General features: G+C 45.4%; 1 protein-coding gene across 1 annotated transcript in view; it reads left to right on the top strand.

Annotated features, from left to right (window-relative positions):
- Positions 1-13,161, top strand: part of adarb2 (adenosine deaminase RNA specific B2 (inactive)) — a 248,732-nt gene that overhangs the window by 190,378 nt on the left and 45,193 nt on the right. Inside the window, exon 4 of the mRNA XM_064949117.1 lies at positions 11,518-11,632. Within this exon, the coding sequence (XP_064805189.1) occupies positions 11,518-11,632 (115 nt within the window). The remainder of the gene's footprint in view (positions 1-11,517; positions 11,633-13,161) is intronic.

A 13,161-nucleotide genomic window follows, 5' to 3' on the forward strand; every position in this document is an offset into this window, starting at 1 on the left:
CATAATATCCAGCATAATGCTTACTCTGCACACTGCACGTGATGGATTTTGTATAATGTTAAGAGAGCAGGGGCCACAGCCAGACTTATTTCTGTCACACTGAAAAGGGCATTCTTATACAGAAATGTGCATTTATTTCAACGGGGTGTGAAGTGCATATAGTATTAGATGGCTGCACATACACTAATGTGGTCACTGGCAGACACACACACACACACACACACACGCACAAATAAACACACAAGCACATTGGACAACCCATTAGAACAAGACAAGTTACCTGTGCTACCCCTTTTCTTTACCAATCCCAGACATGTCATTCTCTCCATCCAACACACTGCACCATTGACATTTTCCCTTGATACCTTGTTGACTGCTTAGGAATGAGAAAGGAACACCTTAAGCTATAAATCAAATGTCAGGTGTTGCAGTGTAGTGGAACCATATCAATATTCCATGATATATGACCAGCCAGGGGACTTTATAAAGGGCCGGACCCATAGACATGACATTGGGGGACACACTGTTTTCACGGCATTTCGCCCGGCGGCGGTGCCATATATCATGGTGGGAGTTGGTTTCAAAGTGCAAGGACTGTCCGATTCCTGTCCACGTTCAACCGAGAAGCAGTCGCATGGGACATCATTCATAACTTCTTCACCGACATCACTAAACTTGATACTTTATAGTTTACAATTGCACTTACATATTAATACATTGTTTTGCTTTATTTGAAGTAACCATAGCAAGCTACCAAGGGGCTGGACCAGTTTTCCCAACATTTCATGATCTGTAACGTTAAGTTTTGCTTGCTGGCCAACCAACAACGTCAATGCCGCTATCAAGCCAATCTACTTTTACCCAAATGAAATATACGCAACTGTTCATGATTAGATTTGATCTAATTTCACTTATTTTCTTTTATCTCAACGTGGAATAGTACACTTTATATACAAAAGTATGTGGACACCCCTTCAAATGAGTGGATTCCACTGTTTCAGCCAAATCCGTTGCTGACAGGTGTATAAAATCGAGTACACAGCCATGCAATCTCCATAGACAAATATTGGCAGTAAAATAGCCTCACTGAAGAGCTCAGAGACTTTCCACGTGGCACCGTCATATGATGCCACCTTTCCGTCATATGATGCCACCTTTCAAGTCAGTTTGTCAAATTTCTGCCCTGCTAGAGCTGTGAGTGCTGTTATTGTGAAGTGGAAATGTCTAGCAGCATCAACGGCTCAGCCGCGAAGCGGTAGGCCACAGAAGCTCACCGAACGGGAACGCCAGTTGCTGCAGCGCGTTAAAATATTCTGTCCTCGGTTGCAACACTCACTACCGAGTTCTCAACTGCCTCTGGAAGCAACATCGGCACAAGAACTGTTTGTTGGAAGCTTCATGAAATGTGTTTCCTTAGCCGAGCAGCCGCACGCACACAAGCCTAAGATCACCATGAGTTATGCCAAACGTCGGCTTTAGTGGTGTAAAGCTCACGTTCTCTGGAGTGATTAATCATACTTCACCATCTGGTAGTCCGACGGACTAATCTGAGTTTGGCAGAAGCCAGGAGAACGCTACCTGCCCCCAATGCATAGTGCCAACTGTAAAGTTTGGTGGAAGAGGAATAATGTTCTGGGTCAGTTTTTCATAGTTCGGGCTAGGCCCCTTAGTTCCATTGAATGGAAATCTTAACTCTACAATGACATTCTAGACGATTCTGTGCTTCCAACTTTGTGGCAACAGTTTGGGAAAGGCCCCTTCCTGTTTCAGCATGACAATGCCCCCGCGCACAAAGCGAGATCCATACAGAAATGGTTTGTCAAGATCGGTGTGGAAGAACTTGACTGGCCTGCACAGAGCCCTGACCTCAACCCATCGAACACCTTTGGGATGAATTGGAACACTGACTGCAAAGCCAGGCCGAATCGCCCAACATCAGTGCCCAACCTCACGAATGCTCTTGTGGCTGAATGGAAGCAAGTGTTCCAACATCTAGTAGAAAGCCTTCTCAGCAGAGTGGGAGACTGTTATAGCAGCAAAGCGGGGGACCAACATCATGTAAGATGTTAGAAGAGCAGGTTTCCACATACTTTTGGTCATTTAGTGAAGCAATCTATGAACGTGTATAACGTGGTATGAGTTTTACAGTAGACTAGGCTACATAAGCTTTGCGTATCTCTCTCTCTCTCTATTTCTATCTCTCTCTCTCTGTATTTCTATGTCTCTTTCTCTCTCCTCTCTCTCAATCTCTCTCTTTCTCTCTCCCAATGTGCTAACTTTTTTTTCTTCCCCTTAATGATTTGGTATCAGCATTGCTGGCTTCATTGAAAACTGATAATCTGGTGGATTTTGGATGTCCTTATTTATTTGTTAGTGGTCCTATAGCAGGGCTCTCCAACCCTCTTCCTGGAGAGCTACCGTCCTGTACGTTTTCACTCCAGCCCTCATCTCGCACACCTGACGCTAGTAATTCGCTGGTTGATCAGATGAATCAGGTTAGTTACAACTGGGGTTGAAGAGAAAACCGACACGAGTGTAGCTCTCCAGGAACAGCCCTGGTTCCATACTTCCACAAGATTACTTTACATGAATGATATCTCTCAGGTTTAAACGATGTGAAATTGAAATACAAAATCATGTATTTAGCATCTATCTATTCTGTGGCTGCGTGAAAGAGAAAACAGAACGTGAATTCGGCTATGGCAGTTGTCTTTGTGTCCTTGATGAAACAGAAGAACATCCATAACTGTAGTTGCTGTAGCTATAGCCAACCAGTACTCTGGCTTAGCGGTGTGTTGAATCGATTCCACGATCGGGACTTGAGCGAGTGTTTAGTCTCGTTCTCAACGTGGTGTGCAACCTCAAATCTACGCCCACCGGGACGTATGGCACCGCCCCGCCGGGCGGAATGGCGTGAAGAGTGTCATGACATTGACCAAGCAGTCACAAGTAGACACAAGCAGTCACAAGTAGACACAAGCAGTCACAAGCAGAGGGGCCACAATCTCCCTTTGATGCTGTGCTAAAATGGCTTCTGTTTTCTAACCATACTTTTTCTGGCTCAACAACCCACTGAAAACATGCGCTTGAAAACATTGCTTTCCCATATGCACATGAATGTGCCAGAGCCTGTTTTGCTACAGTGCACTGTAACAGCCAGGCACCACCAAAAAAAAAAACAACAAAAAAACATCAGTTGTGTTTCCGTGCTGCGTTCCCCCTCCTTAATCTCGGAGCCATGTGCGGCTCGGTGTTTTGGCAACAGACGTTACGGATCTGTTCAAAGACCGGTGTCGTGGGGACGAGGTTTGAAGTCTGCTGATTGGTCAACCCCAGAAACAGGCGCTGTCTTGATATCTTCAAGAACGGCAGAGATGACGGTCAATAAATCGTCCCTTCAGAGGATCGCAGCAATTCACAGGACACGTTTCAATGGTTCCCTGCCTTTCAACACATGAAAGGAGATGCTGGATCCTACCGGGCGGAAAGATCGTGAAGCAGTGGGCATATAGTACTGCAAAATACAAGTACAATTATTTAGTGTTATTTCTCCCTATTTCCCTACCCTTCTCTGATGAAAATTAAATTACTCATGTTGGTACAATTTGTCTCCATCATTTCACAGTTAACTTAAAGTAGAGTAAAGTGTTGTCAATTATCATCTCATGAAGTATATTCACAATCATGTTTTCTAGCTAAATGTATCTTTAAAACTGTGTTGCATTTTTATACTTTTTTAGTAACCGTTTAGTCTCCTCTCCCCCCTGTTGTGTTTAACCCACCTCCACTTTGTGAATCATTTTTACACACAGAGGTAACTGCCAAAATAAAGGAAGCACTTGAGCAAATGAGGGATACTATTACAAATTATATTGAAAGTAGGGTCTTCCACACAGGTGTGGTTCCTGAGTTAATAAAACAACTAACATCCCATCATGTTTAGGGGCATGTATACAAATGCCCAGTTGCCCATTATTTTGGCTACCATGTCTAGAAGAAGAGATCTCAGTGACTTTGAAAGATGAGCATAGGGGGTTTAAAATGTGTGTGTTTATGTGTGTTTGTGTCTCAGTCACCAGATCTCAACCCAATTGAACACTTATTTGAGATTCTGGAGCGGCGTTTTCCACCACCATCAACAAAACCCCACATTTTGGTATTTCTCGTGGAAGAATGGGGTCACATCCCTCCAATAGAGTTCCAGAAACTTGTAGAATCTATGCCAAGGTGTGTTGATGCTGTTCTGGCTCGTGGTGCCCCAACGCCCTATTAAGACACTTTATGTTGGTGTTTCCTTTATTTTAGCAATTACCTGTATGCAGTATAGCGAGGCAGGTCATTAATGTTAGTCATTAACATCCTCAGATCCTTCTCTCTCTATCTCCTTGTCTCTATTTCTCTCTCCACTACCCTTCTCTCTCTCTCTCTATCCCCCCCTCTCTCTCTCCCTCCCTCCCCCTCCTCCACGTGGCCCTCCTGAATCATGGCCAGATTAATGAGCAACGTGTGAAAGGCCCTCACGGCCACTGGAGTGGCATCCCTCCTTTTAGTCCCAACTAGAGAGAGTTACGCTCGTTAAAAGCCCATCACTGGCCCTCTCACTTCCTCTCTCTTCATGTAGCTATCTCCCCCCCTTCCCTCTCTCTAGCTCTCTCTCTCTCTGCCTCTCTTTCTCTCTCATTCCGCTCTCTCTCTTTCTCCCTTTTCTCTCTCCATCTCTCACCCTTTCTCTCCCTCCCCCCCCCCCCCCCACTCTCTATCGTTCCATCTGTCGCTCTTTCTCTCTATCCCCCTCCCTATCTCTCTTTCTCCTCCTCCCTCCCTCTGTCTTCCTCCCTTTATCTCTCCCTCCCTCTCCCCCTCCCTCCCTCTCTCTTGGGGGTCGGTCATGTTATCCTTTTGAAGGAGCCACTCTCCCTGGCCTTTGATGCATAATGCATAAAGCCACTGATGTGTGTTTTACACCGTCTCTGACATTATTCATTCGTCTCAGCCATATCTCTCTTTTTTATCTACAGTGATCTGTACTATGGCTGTTAACATACCATCTCTGTATGTCAAATCTCTCCCTATTCCCTATAGTGCACTAAAAGTACTTGGCTCTGGTCAAAAGTAGTGCACTATATAGGGAATAGGGTGTTATTTAAGATAGGCCCGAAGGTAAAACTCTGTTAAACCTGGTCAGGATTGTTCTTGTCGTCGCCAGGTTACATCAAACAGTGGCTATGTCCCAACAGGCACCCTACCCTATTTAGTGGACTACTTTTTTAAAAATCAGGGCCCATAGAGTGTAGGGAATAGGATGCCATTTGGGATGAACACACTGTCCCAGATGAAGTTGATCCCGATAGCAGCTTTGTTGTCTTAGTTCATGGATTTGTTGGGATCTGTATGTTCAGATGGACCCAGTTCTGGGTAGATATGAGGTTTAGTCAGAACCTGACCCCCATCCAACATCTGTTTATCAGAAGGTCAATACAGGCACTGGGTCATGCCATCTGGATTAGCTTTCTTTGTTGAGCCCACACCATGTTGTGTTGTGTTCAACACCACCATTAAACAGCCGTGAAACTAACGTCTTCCTCCATCTAATGAATTCATTAAAATATTTGTATTTTATTACCCATCCCTAACAGACTAATGTAGTATATCATGTATTTGCTAGTATTTGTTTGTTCTACAAAGATATGCTCTGTATCTATGCTATAACTGGGGATTTGTGTCCCAAAAGGCACTCTATTCCCTATTTAGTGCACTACTTTTCACAAGTAAAGCACTATGGAATAGGTTGCAGTTTCAGACAAAGCCTAGGACTGTCTTCCTATTGCTGGTTGTGATCTGAGTGTCAGGTGACATTAACGGTCATAATTATCTCTGATGCGAAGTCCCTCCCAGGGCTGTCCTGTCAGTCAGGAAACTGTGCTATCAGCACATCTCGCCAAACACGTCAAGAGAAACATAACGAAATGCCACCCCCTGTCTTTGTCTTTTTACAGAAGGCAGGCAACGCCAGCGAGACACCTTCTGACATGATCACCTGAACCTGATGGCACACACACACACACACACACACACACACACACACACACTCTTCACCTGCCTTGCCTGTCTGCTTGCAGTATATCTCTCTGTTGCTCTGAGAGAGTATGTACCCGATGCAGCGTTGCACTTAAACTTTCATCTTTATTCTATCTGACTTCATACATTCATCCTTATGGAGCTGGTTGATTTGAATGGGTGGTTGTGTCTGTTATATACCCATGTGGGTCACATCCTAATGGGTCAGCTTGATCTGGCTCTGCCCTGGCTCTGGCTCTGGCTCTAACCCCAATGTGGTTACGAGTTTATCTTTCTAGATTGGCCATTTACAGAAAACAATGTGAAGTCACCACGTGGGTTCGCCAGGTGCATTGTCGGCGGCAACCTCTCGGCGGTGTCGCAGCCTAGCTCTTCCCCCATCCATGGAAACAAGGACAGGAGGCACAGGACCAGAAGCAGAGAAAATGCCCTTACTCTCCTCCCGCCATCCCCTTTTTACCCCCCCCCCCCTTTCATCACTCTTCTCTTTCTGCTCTACATCAAGCATGTGGTTGATAGGAAAAAGCTTTTTTCCTAATGATTGTGGCTCAGCCTGGCCGATCTGACTGACAGCACCCTGCTGATGATGCTAAAAGCATGGTGGGGCAGAAATCTGTTCCGCAGGCTGCATGGCCATCTGGACATGATACTAGTAAAGGTTGGACATGGTTTGAGGCAACGCGGCAGCAGTGCACGGCTCGCAAATCTGTACACAGTTCATCTTCCAGCCTCTTGTCACACGACATCGTCTGTTGTGGCAAAACAAAAGCAAACCAACAGGACGAGGGATGAAAGGAGAGAAATGTTTGTGTGTTGGGTGTCTGTGATGGAGCTTTGAGAGAGAGAGAGAGAGAGAGACACATAGAGAGAGACACATAGAGAGAGAGAGAGAGACACATAGAGAGAGAGAGAGACAGAGAAAGAGAGAGACAGAGAAAGAGAGAGAGAGACAGAGAGAGAGAGACAGAGAAAGAAAGAGAGACAGAGAAAGAGAGAGAGAGACAGAGAGAGAGAGAGAGACAGAGAAAGAGAGAGAGAGACAGAGAGAGAGAGAGAGACAGAGAAAGAAAGAGAGAGAGAGAGAGACACATAGAGAGAGACTAATGGTACAGGTTACAGAGTACAAACAAGAGAAGAATCTGTCTCGCTGCGGGTGCCTGGCACTTTGAGAATATAAAAAGCCCCCGAGGCAAGGTTTCACACGTTGAATGGATATCGCCTTTCAAAAGCCTCGCACTCGGCGGCAGAGGCGAGGGAGGGATGATATAGAGGCAGCAGGAAGACACTATTAAAACTTGGAGAATGAATTGTTAAATACCTCTATAAAGAAATATAAAACATGGCCCCATTTTTATGCAGCCATCGCTGCTCTGGTGGCACCTGATAAGCCACAGCGACAGCATGGGGTGAAGAAAATGGCCTCCACTCGTGCAGACATATGATTGGATTTTCTTGAACTGGAGATTGCAATGCTCTTGGCCGTCATGGATGTGCTGCTGGTAACGCATGCTAGTGCCGCCCACACACAATGACCGGCGTTAATTGCAATAGTATTAGCGTCTACCATCTCTGCAGTTTCCCAGAGTCCTTTTACATGATTAGGATAGGGAATTCCCTGCTTATGAATTTGACTTTTACTACAGAGGTAGGTTATTTTCGAGGTGGGCCCCATTCAATTTGGTGTGGATCGGGTTTTTAGGAATAAACACATGAAATCAATTTCAACGTATTAGACTTTTACTTTGAAATTGATGGAACTACAGTAACGTTGTCAAATATAATGTAATGTAACGTAGCCATGGTAACAGAATTACCTCCCAAAGCCACTTACAGTACATGAAATAGAGGAAAACCTCACTGTGGGAAGGTGATGCGAGAGGGGTCTTATCCTCAGTGACACCTGGAGCATGGTTATCAGCTAGCAGTATTGAGACATCCTGCTTAGTATTAACCTACAATATTTTCCTCCATAGTAGATTATCCAGTGTGTTTTAGTTCTCCCCATCAGCCCCACGGGCCCCCGGAGAGGGTAAAGCCCCCCCCCCCCCCAAATGACACCCCATTCCCTATATCATGCACTACCTTTGACCAGAGCCCTATGAAGCTTGGCCCAAAGTAGGGCACTATAAAGGGAATAGGGTGCCATTTAGGACGCGGATAAAGACTTCTGGGTCAGGGCTCAGTGTATGTCCCCGTTGACATTTGTGTTGCTGGCACAGTATTGACTTATGAGGGAGACGAAGACGGCAGGAGAATTGGCAATGACATTCTGCATTACCTTGGAGACAAATGTGAAACTGTTAGCGGGGTTAGTCAGTAGAGCTTTTAGCAGGACATTTTGTATGCTAGTTATGTTTTACGTCCTTCTGGTTCATGTTTTCATTCTGGATTTCTGCTAATATGTAAAGAAAATGTAACAGCTGCTTGATATTTTATGGAACCTTGTTAGTTTCAAATCATTTTTGTACACAATACTGTTTAGTGTCCCTATTCATTTGCAGTGACACTTTCGCACATGAAGGTTGATCAGATATAGTCATAGTCATATACCAATAGGGACTCAAACATATTTGCCCCTTAACCTACGTTTCACCTCTCAGTCTGTATATCCACGATTCTCAGTCTATATTTCCATGAACAGTCAGTCAAGTCAGTCCCGTCCTCGTGTGTTTATAATGCGCCACATTTTCTCTCTCTCTCTCTCTCTCTCTCTCCTCTCTCCTCTCTCTCTCTCTCTCTCCTTCTCTCTCCTCTCTCTCTCTCTCTCTCTCTCTCTCTCTCTCTCTCTCTCTCTCCTTCTCTCTCCTTCTCTCTCCTTCTCTCTCTCTCTCTCTCTCTCTCTCTCTCTCTCCTTCTCTCTCCTTCTCTCTCCTTCTCTCTCTCTCTCTCTCTCTCTCTCTCTCTCTCTCTCTCTCTCTCTCTCTCTCTCAGAGTAGCCTTCGAGTCTTTACAACTGTCACAGCCAATCTCTCTGACAGCTTTCCCTGTCTGCCTTGGCCCGACGGTACTGCGGTGTGTTTAGGCACTACAGTGCTGCCCTGTGATTGTCATAAACATTTTGTCCCCTCCTCCGATATCTCAAATGGACTCCATCAACTGCCAGAGTCCCTCTGAATCAAACAGAACAACATTTCCCTTTGCCTCCAATGTCCTGAATACCAGATGACGTGGAAAATGTCACCTAGTTGTCATTCAAACTTTATTTTTCAGCACCTTGAGGCTAGTGTAATGTTGCATTGAATGGCCTCTATTGAAACTTCGCAACATGCTCTACGCCTTGTTGCCATTTCCCTATATGAACAAGCTTGTACAGCTATTAGATGGTGTTTGCTGGCTTTCTCCACCAAATATGTGTGACATTTTAAACGGTGAGAAGTAGCTGATAGAGTTATTAACCTTGCTGTGCATCCAGGGAGGAGAGCAGTCAGTTGGGAGGTGGCCCTCCTTTCCTCTCCTCCTCCTCCCCTCATCTGGGTGCACATTACTGTCTAGCAAGCTTCTTGGCCCTGTTATTCTGCAACATTACCCCCATAAGGGTGGCAGTGGTGGGTGGCAGTGGCACCAAGCTACCATGAGAGAGATGGAGGGGGAGCGAGCACGTCATTTTCCCCAGCATTGCTGTATGTGAGAGAAAGTCATGGCACGTAACGTCTCACCTCAAGATCAGATCAGACGTCCACGGATCTGTGGAGGAGAGGTGGGGGAGAGGAGAAAAGGAAGAGGGGGGAGGAGGAGAAAGCAGGGCATGATGCCAGAGAACATTGCACCTTGGTTCTGAGGGCCAGTAACACCTGCCAGTTCCCTTTAACCCACTAAATGTCATGAATGAAATACTTAAAAGTGTCAAAGGACTTGACATAGTTAAATTGAATACAACAGTATTCTTACAGTTGGTTCGATCTCACTACGAGGAAAGAGGGACAGCGCTTGTGCTTGTTTTCAGGGATTTTAACCCTGAAGCCACTCAGATACACATTATCATTCTAATCTATGACTAGGAGCTGTTTTTAACGTTGTCACATTGCCAGAACAGAAATCTATGTTTGATTGAAGTTCTCAGTGTGACAACAAGTCATAATGCTGTACAGAGGTGAAGAGCAGCATAGCATAGCATCATGCCACCACAGTTATCTCCGTGTTTCTCCCTGAAGATGACAGTATCTCACACTTTGACACCTCCCAGTTGCCTGGTGTCTTGAATGGCCAGAAGCACTTTACTTTTCACCATTACAAACCAACCAAATGACTCACACACAGTGTAATTGTAGTCATCTTATAGTGATAGATCAGAGAGGTATGTTTCTCACCATTCTAGATCCTAAGTATGCCCAGAGGCATCATGGGAGATCCCAGCTCTCCCCCAGGGCATGCTGGTCCTTACTACCCAGGTTGTTGGTGGCGGTGCGTTGGTGACAGTGTAGCACCACCACCAGCCGCCTTACAGCTTCCCCTGAGAACGCCACAAGCTGTGAACGCCCTTGTCACCATTACCTCTTCCATGTGTGAGAGGAGTGTTTCACGGCCAGGGCTCAGCGACGAGGCTATAAAGAGAAATATGCTCCCTAATCGTTTTTCTTTTCCTTTTTTCTCTCTCTGTCTCTGTTCTTTAAGCGGTTGCCTCCGTGTCTGTTTATGTCCTCTGAGCTATCGGCTATCTGCTCAATCTTTCGGCTGCTAACTGCTAAGGGACAGAGGATGGCTGCTCTCTCTCTCTCTCTCTCTCTCTCTCTCTCTCTCTCTCTCTCTCTCTCTCCCACCACATTGTAATCTCTACTTGGCCAGGGTGAGAGACTGAGAGACTAAACTGATGATTATTACACAGAATAGCTTCAAAACCAGGCACGGGGCTTGAGATGGTGTGAAATCACTGTGCACAGGTTGCCAACTTATTTTAGTTGATATTATGGGTTTCTTCAGTTGGCTACGGTAGGCTGTCTGAAGGAGGGCTTTCTTTGGTCTACACAAGGTTTTTGGCGGTACCAGTGGTGGCTATGCTTGACTGGACTACTGTGTTTCTCAATAGGCAGATAGTTATGAACGAACCCTAACCCCAACAGCAAATGTTTTTCTTCTCGTTCACACATTTAGTTTTGTGTGGCTGTGCATTTATGTTGGAGAATCAGAGGGAGGGGAGGTATATAATTAAATGTAAACGTTTGCCTGAATCCATTTGTGTGTTGCTACCTTTTCTAGTGTACATTTAAATGTGAAATGCACTTAACTAATGTAATCATGTCTGTCTTAAACATCGCCTGTGACCCTCTTAGCACCTCCACATTTCTCTGGTTATCTATGTCCGTTGCTCGGCTAATCTGTATAAATAACACTTCTTAACAATCACGTTTCTTTTCTTCTTCTTCAAGGGCTACCTAACCAATATGAAAACAATATGTTTTAAACCATGTATATCAAAATAAACAAACTGATTGTGTCTTGCAGGACTTTGCCGACTCAATATTCCGCTTGGTGAGGGAGAAATACCACGAACTGGCAGACAGCTGCACCCCCATGCATGCACGACTCAGAGCCCTGGCAGGCATCGTAATGACCAGAGGTATGGTAAATTTCATTGACTTTTATATCACATTACATTTTGAACCAGGCCAAACCAAAATATATACTATATATATATATATATATAGAGAGAGAGAGAGAGAGAGAGAGAGAGAGAGAGAGAGAGAGAGAGAGAGAGCCAACCTGGAACTGAGTGAGTAATGCTTAGTCTGAAACTATATATTTAAAAGCCAAAAGCCAAGAAGAAAAATACACAACATTACTTTAAAAGGACTGAATTCTAACATAATTCTGCCAAGCTTGATACAGCTTCAACTAGCACTGACGTGTCAAGTGAGAGGTGTCAAAGCCCATTAGCCCAACAATGGCAGGAGAGTCACACAGTCTACCCCAACCAAATGGAGAGGCCTTAGAGGCTCCCTCCCGCTGTTCAGAGGTAATTAAAATACAGTACCCTCTGCATGTAAAGAATGATAAGTCAAGAAAGGATTACAAAATGAAGCTCCTTATGGAAAATCAAGAGACACTTTTTGCTGACTATTACAAAAATGGGAACATCAGCAACCTTATCTTCCACACAAACCATCCCCTGGCATGGCACAGTGCTATATTAGCACACTACCCCTTTGTTAAGAGAGGGGGGGTTAACGAGGGCTGGAAACTCAGAATACTTGATAACGAGGACTCTGAGTCAAGTAATATTAATATCTATAAGTCCGGAACAGTAATTGTACAGAGTAACACCAAACAGTTTCAGCTGGACTTTCACCTAATCAAAGAATTAGCCCAGCAGGAGAAGCTCTCCCTTGATAAAGATACCCCCACACCGAGCGGGTCAGACCAGACCTCTTCACTATGTAACCCCACAGACGAGCAACCCCCAGCGGAGAGTCAACCCCCCAACACAGATTACCACTCCCTCATTGAAATGAAGGACAAATTCACCCAGCTGGAGATAAGGCAGGTGGAGCTGGAACAGCAGGTGATCACACTTCAGTCAGCACAGACCCAGACAACAGCCCAGCACAACAACAGCCCCTTAACCAGACCAGGAGAGCTGGAGGTGGACAGAGACATATCTGCACTTTGGACAGTGGTGAGACAAATACAACAGGAGAAAGAGGAGCAGAACAGGCAACTAGAGGAGAGTATCAGACTGCTGGTGGAGGAGAGGTTGAGGGGGATGGAGGAGAGGTTGAGGGGGACGGCGTGTGACAGAGAACAACCCACTAGAGAGGTGGCCACCCCCACAGAGAAGCCAGCAGAACAGCCCACCTCAGCACCCAACAAAAATCTCGACATCACAGCAGAACAGACAAATGAAGAACCCCAAGCCCAGCGTCTCTCACCCCCTCTGAGCACCCCCCCTGTCAGCCACCCTGATAGCCCTTCTGACAACCCCCCCACACCCACTGAGGACAAACACAAGACACAAATTGTACTACTTATGGACTCAAATGGGAAATATATAGAAGAAAAAAAACTTTTTCCCAAACACAGTGTGTCTAAACTCTGGTGTCCAAACACCCAGAGCGCCATAGACCTTCTGTCTGAGGCCAAACTAGGCTC

This window comes from Oncorhynchus masou, chromosome 30 (assembly GCF_036934945.1).
Source record: "Oncorhynchus masou masou isolate Uvic2021 chromosome 30, UVic_Omas_1.1, whole genome shotgun sequence".
NCBI classification, from domain to species: domain Eukaryota; kingdom Metazoa; phylum Chordata; class Actinopteri; order Salmoniformes; family Salmonidae; genus Oncorhynchus; species Oncorhynchus masou.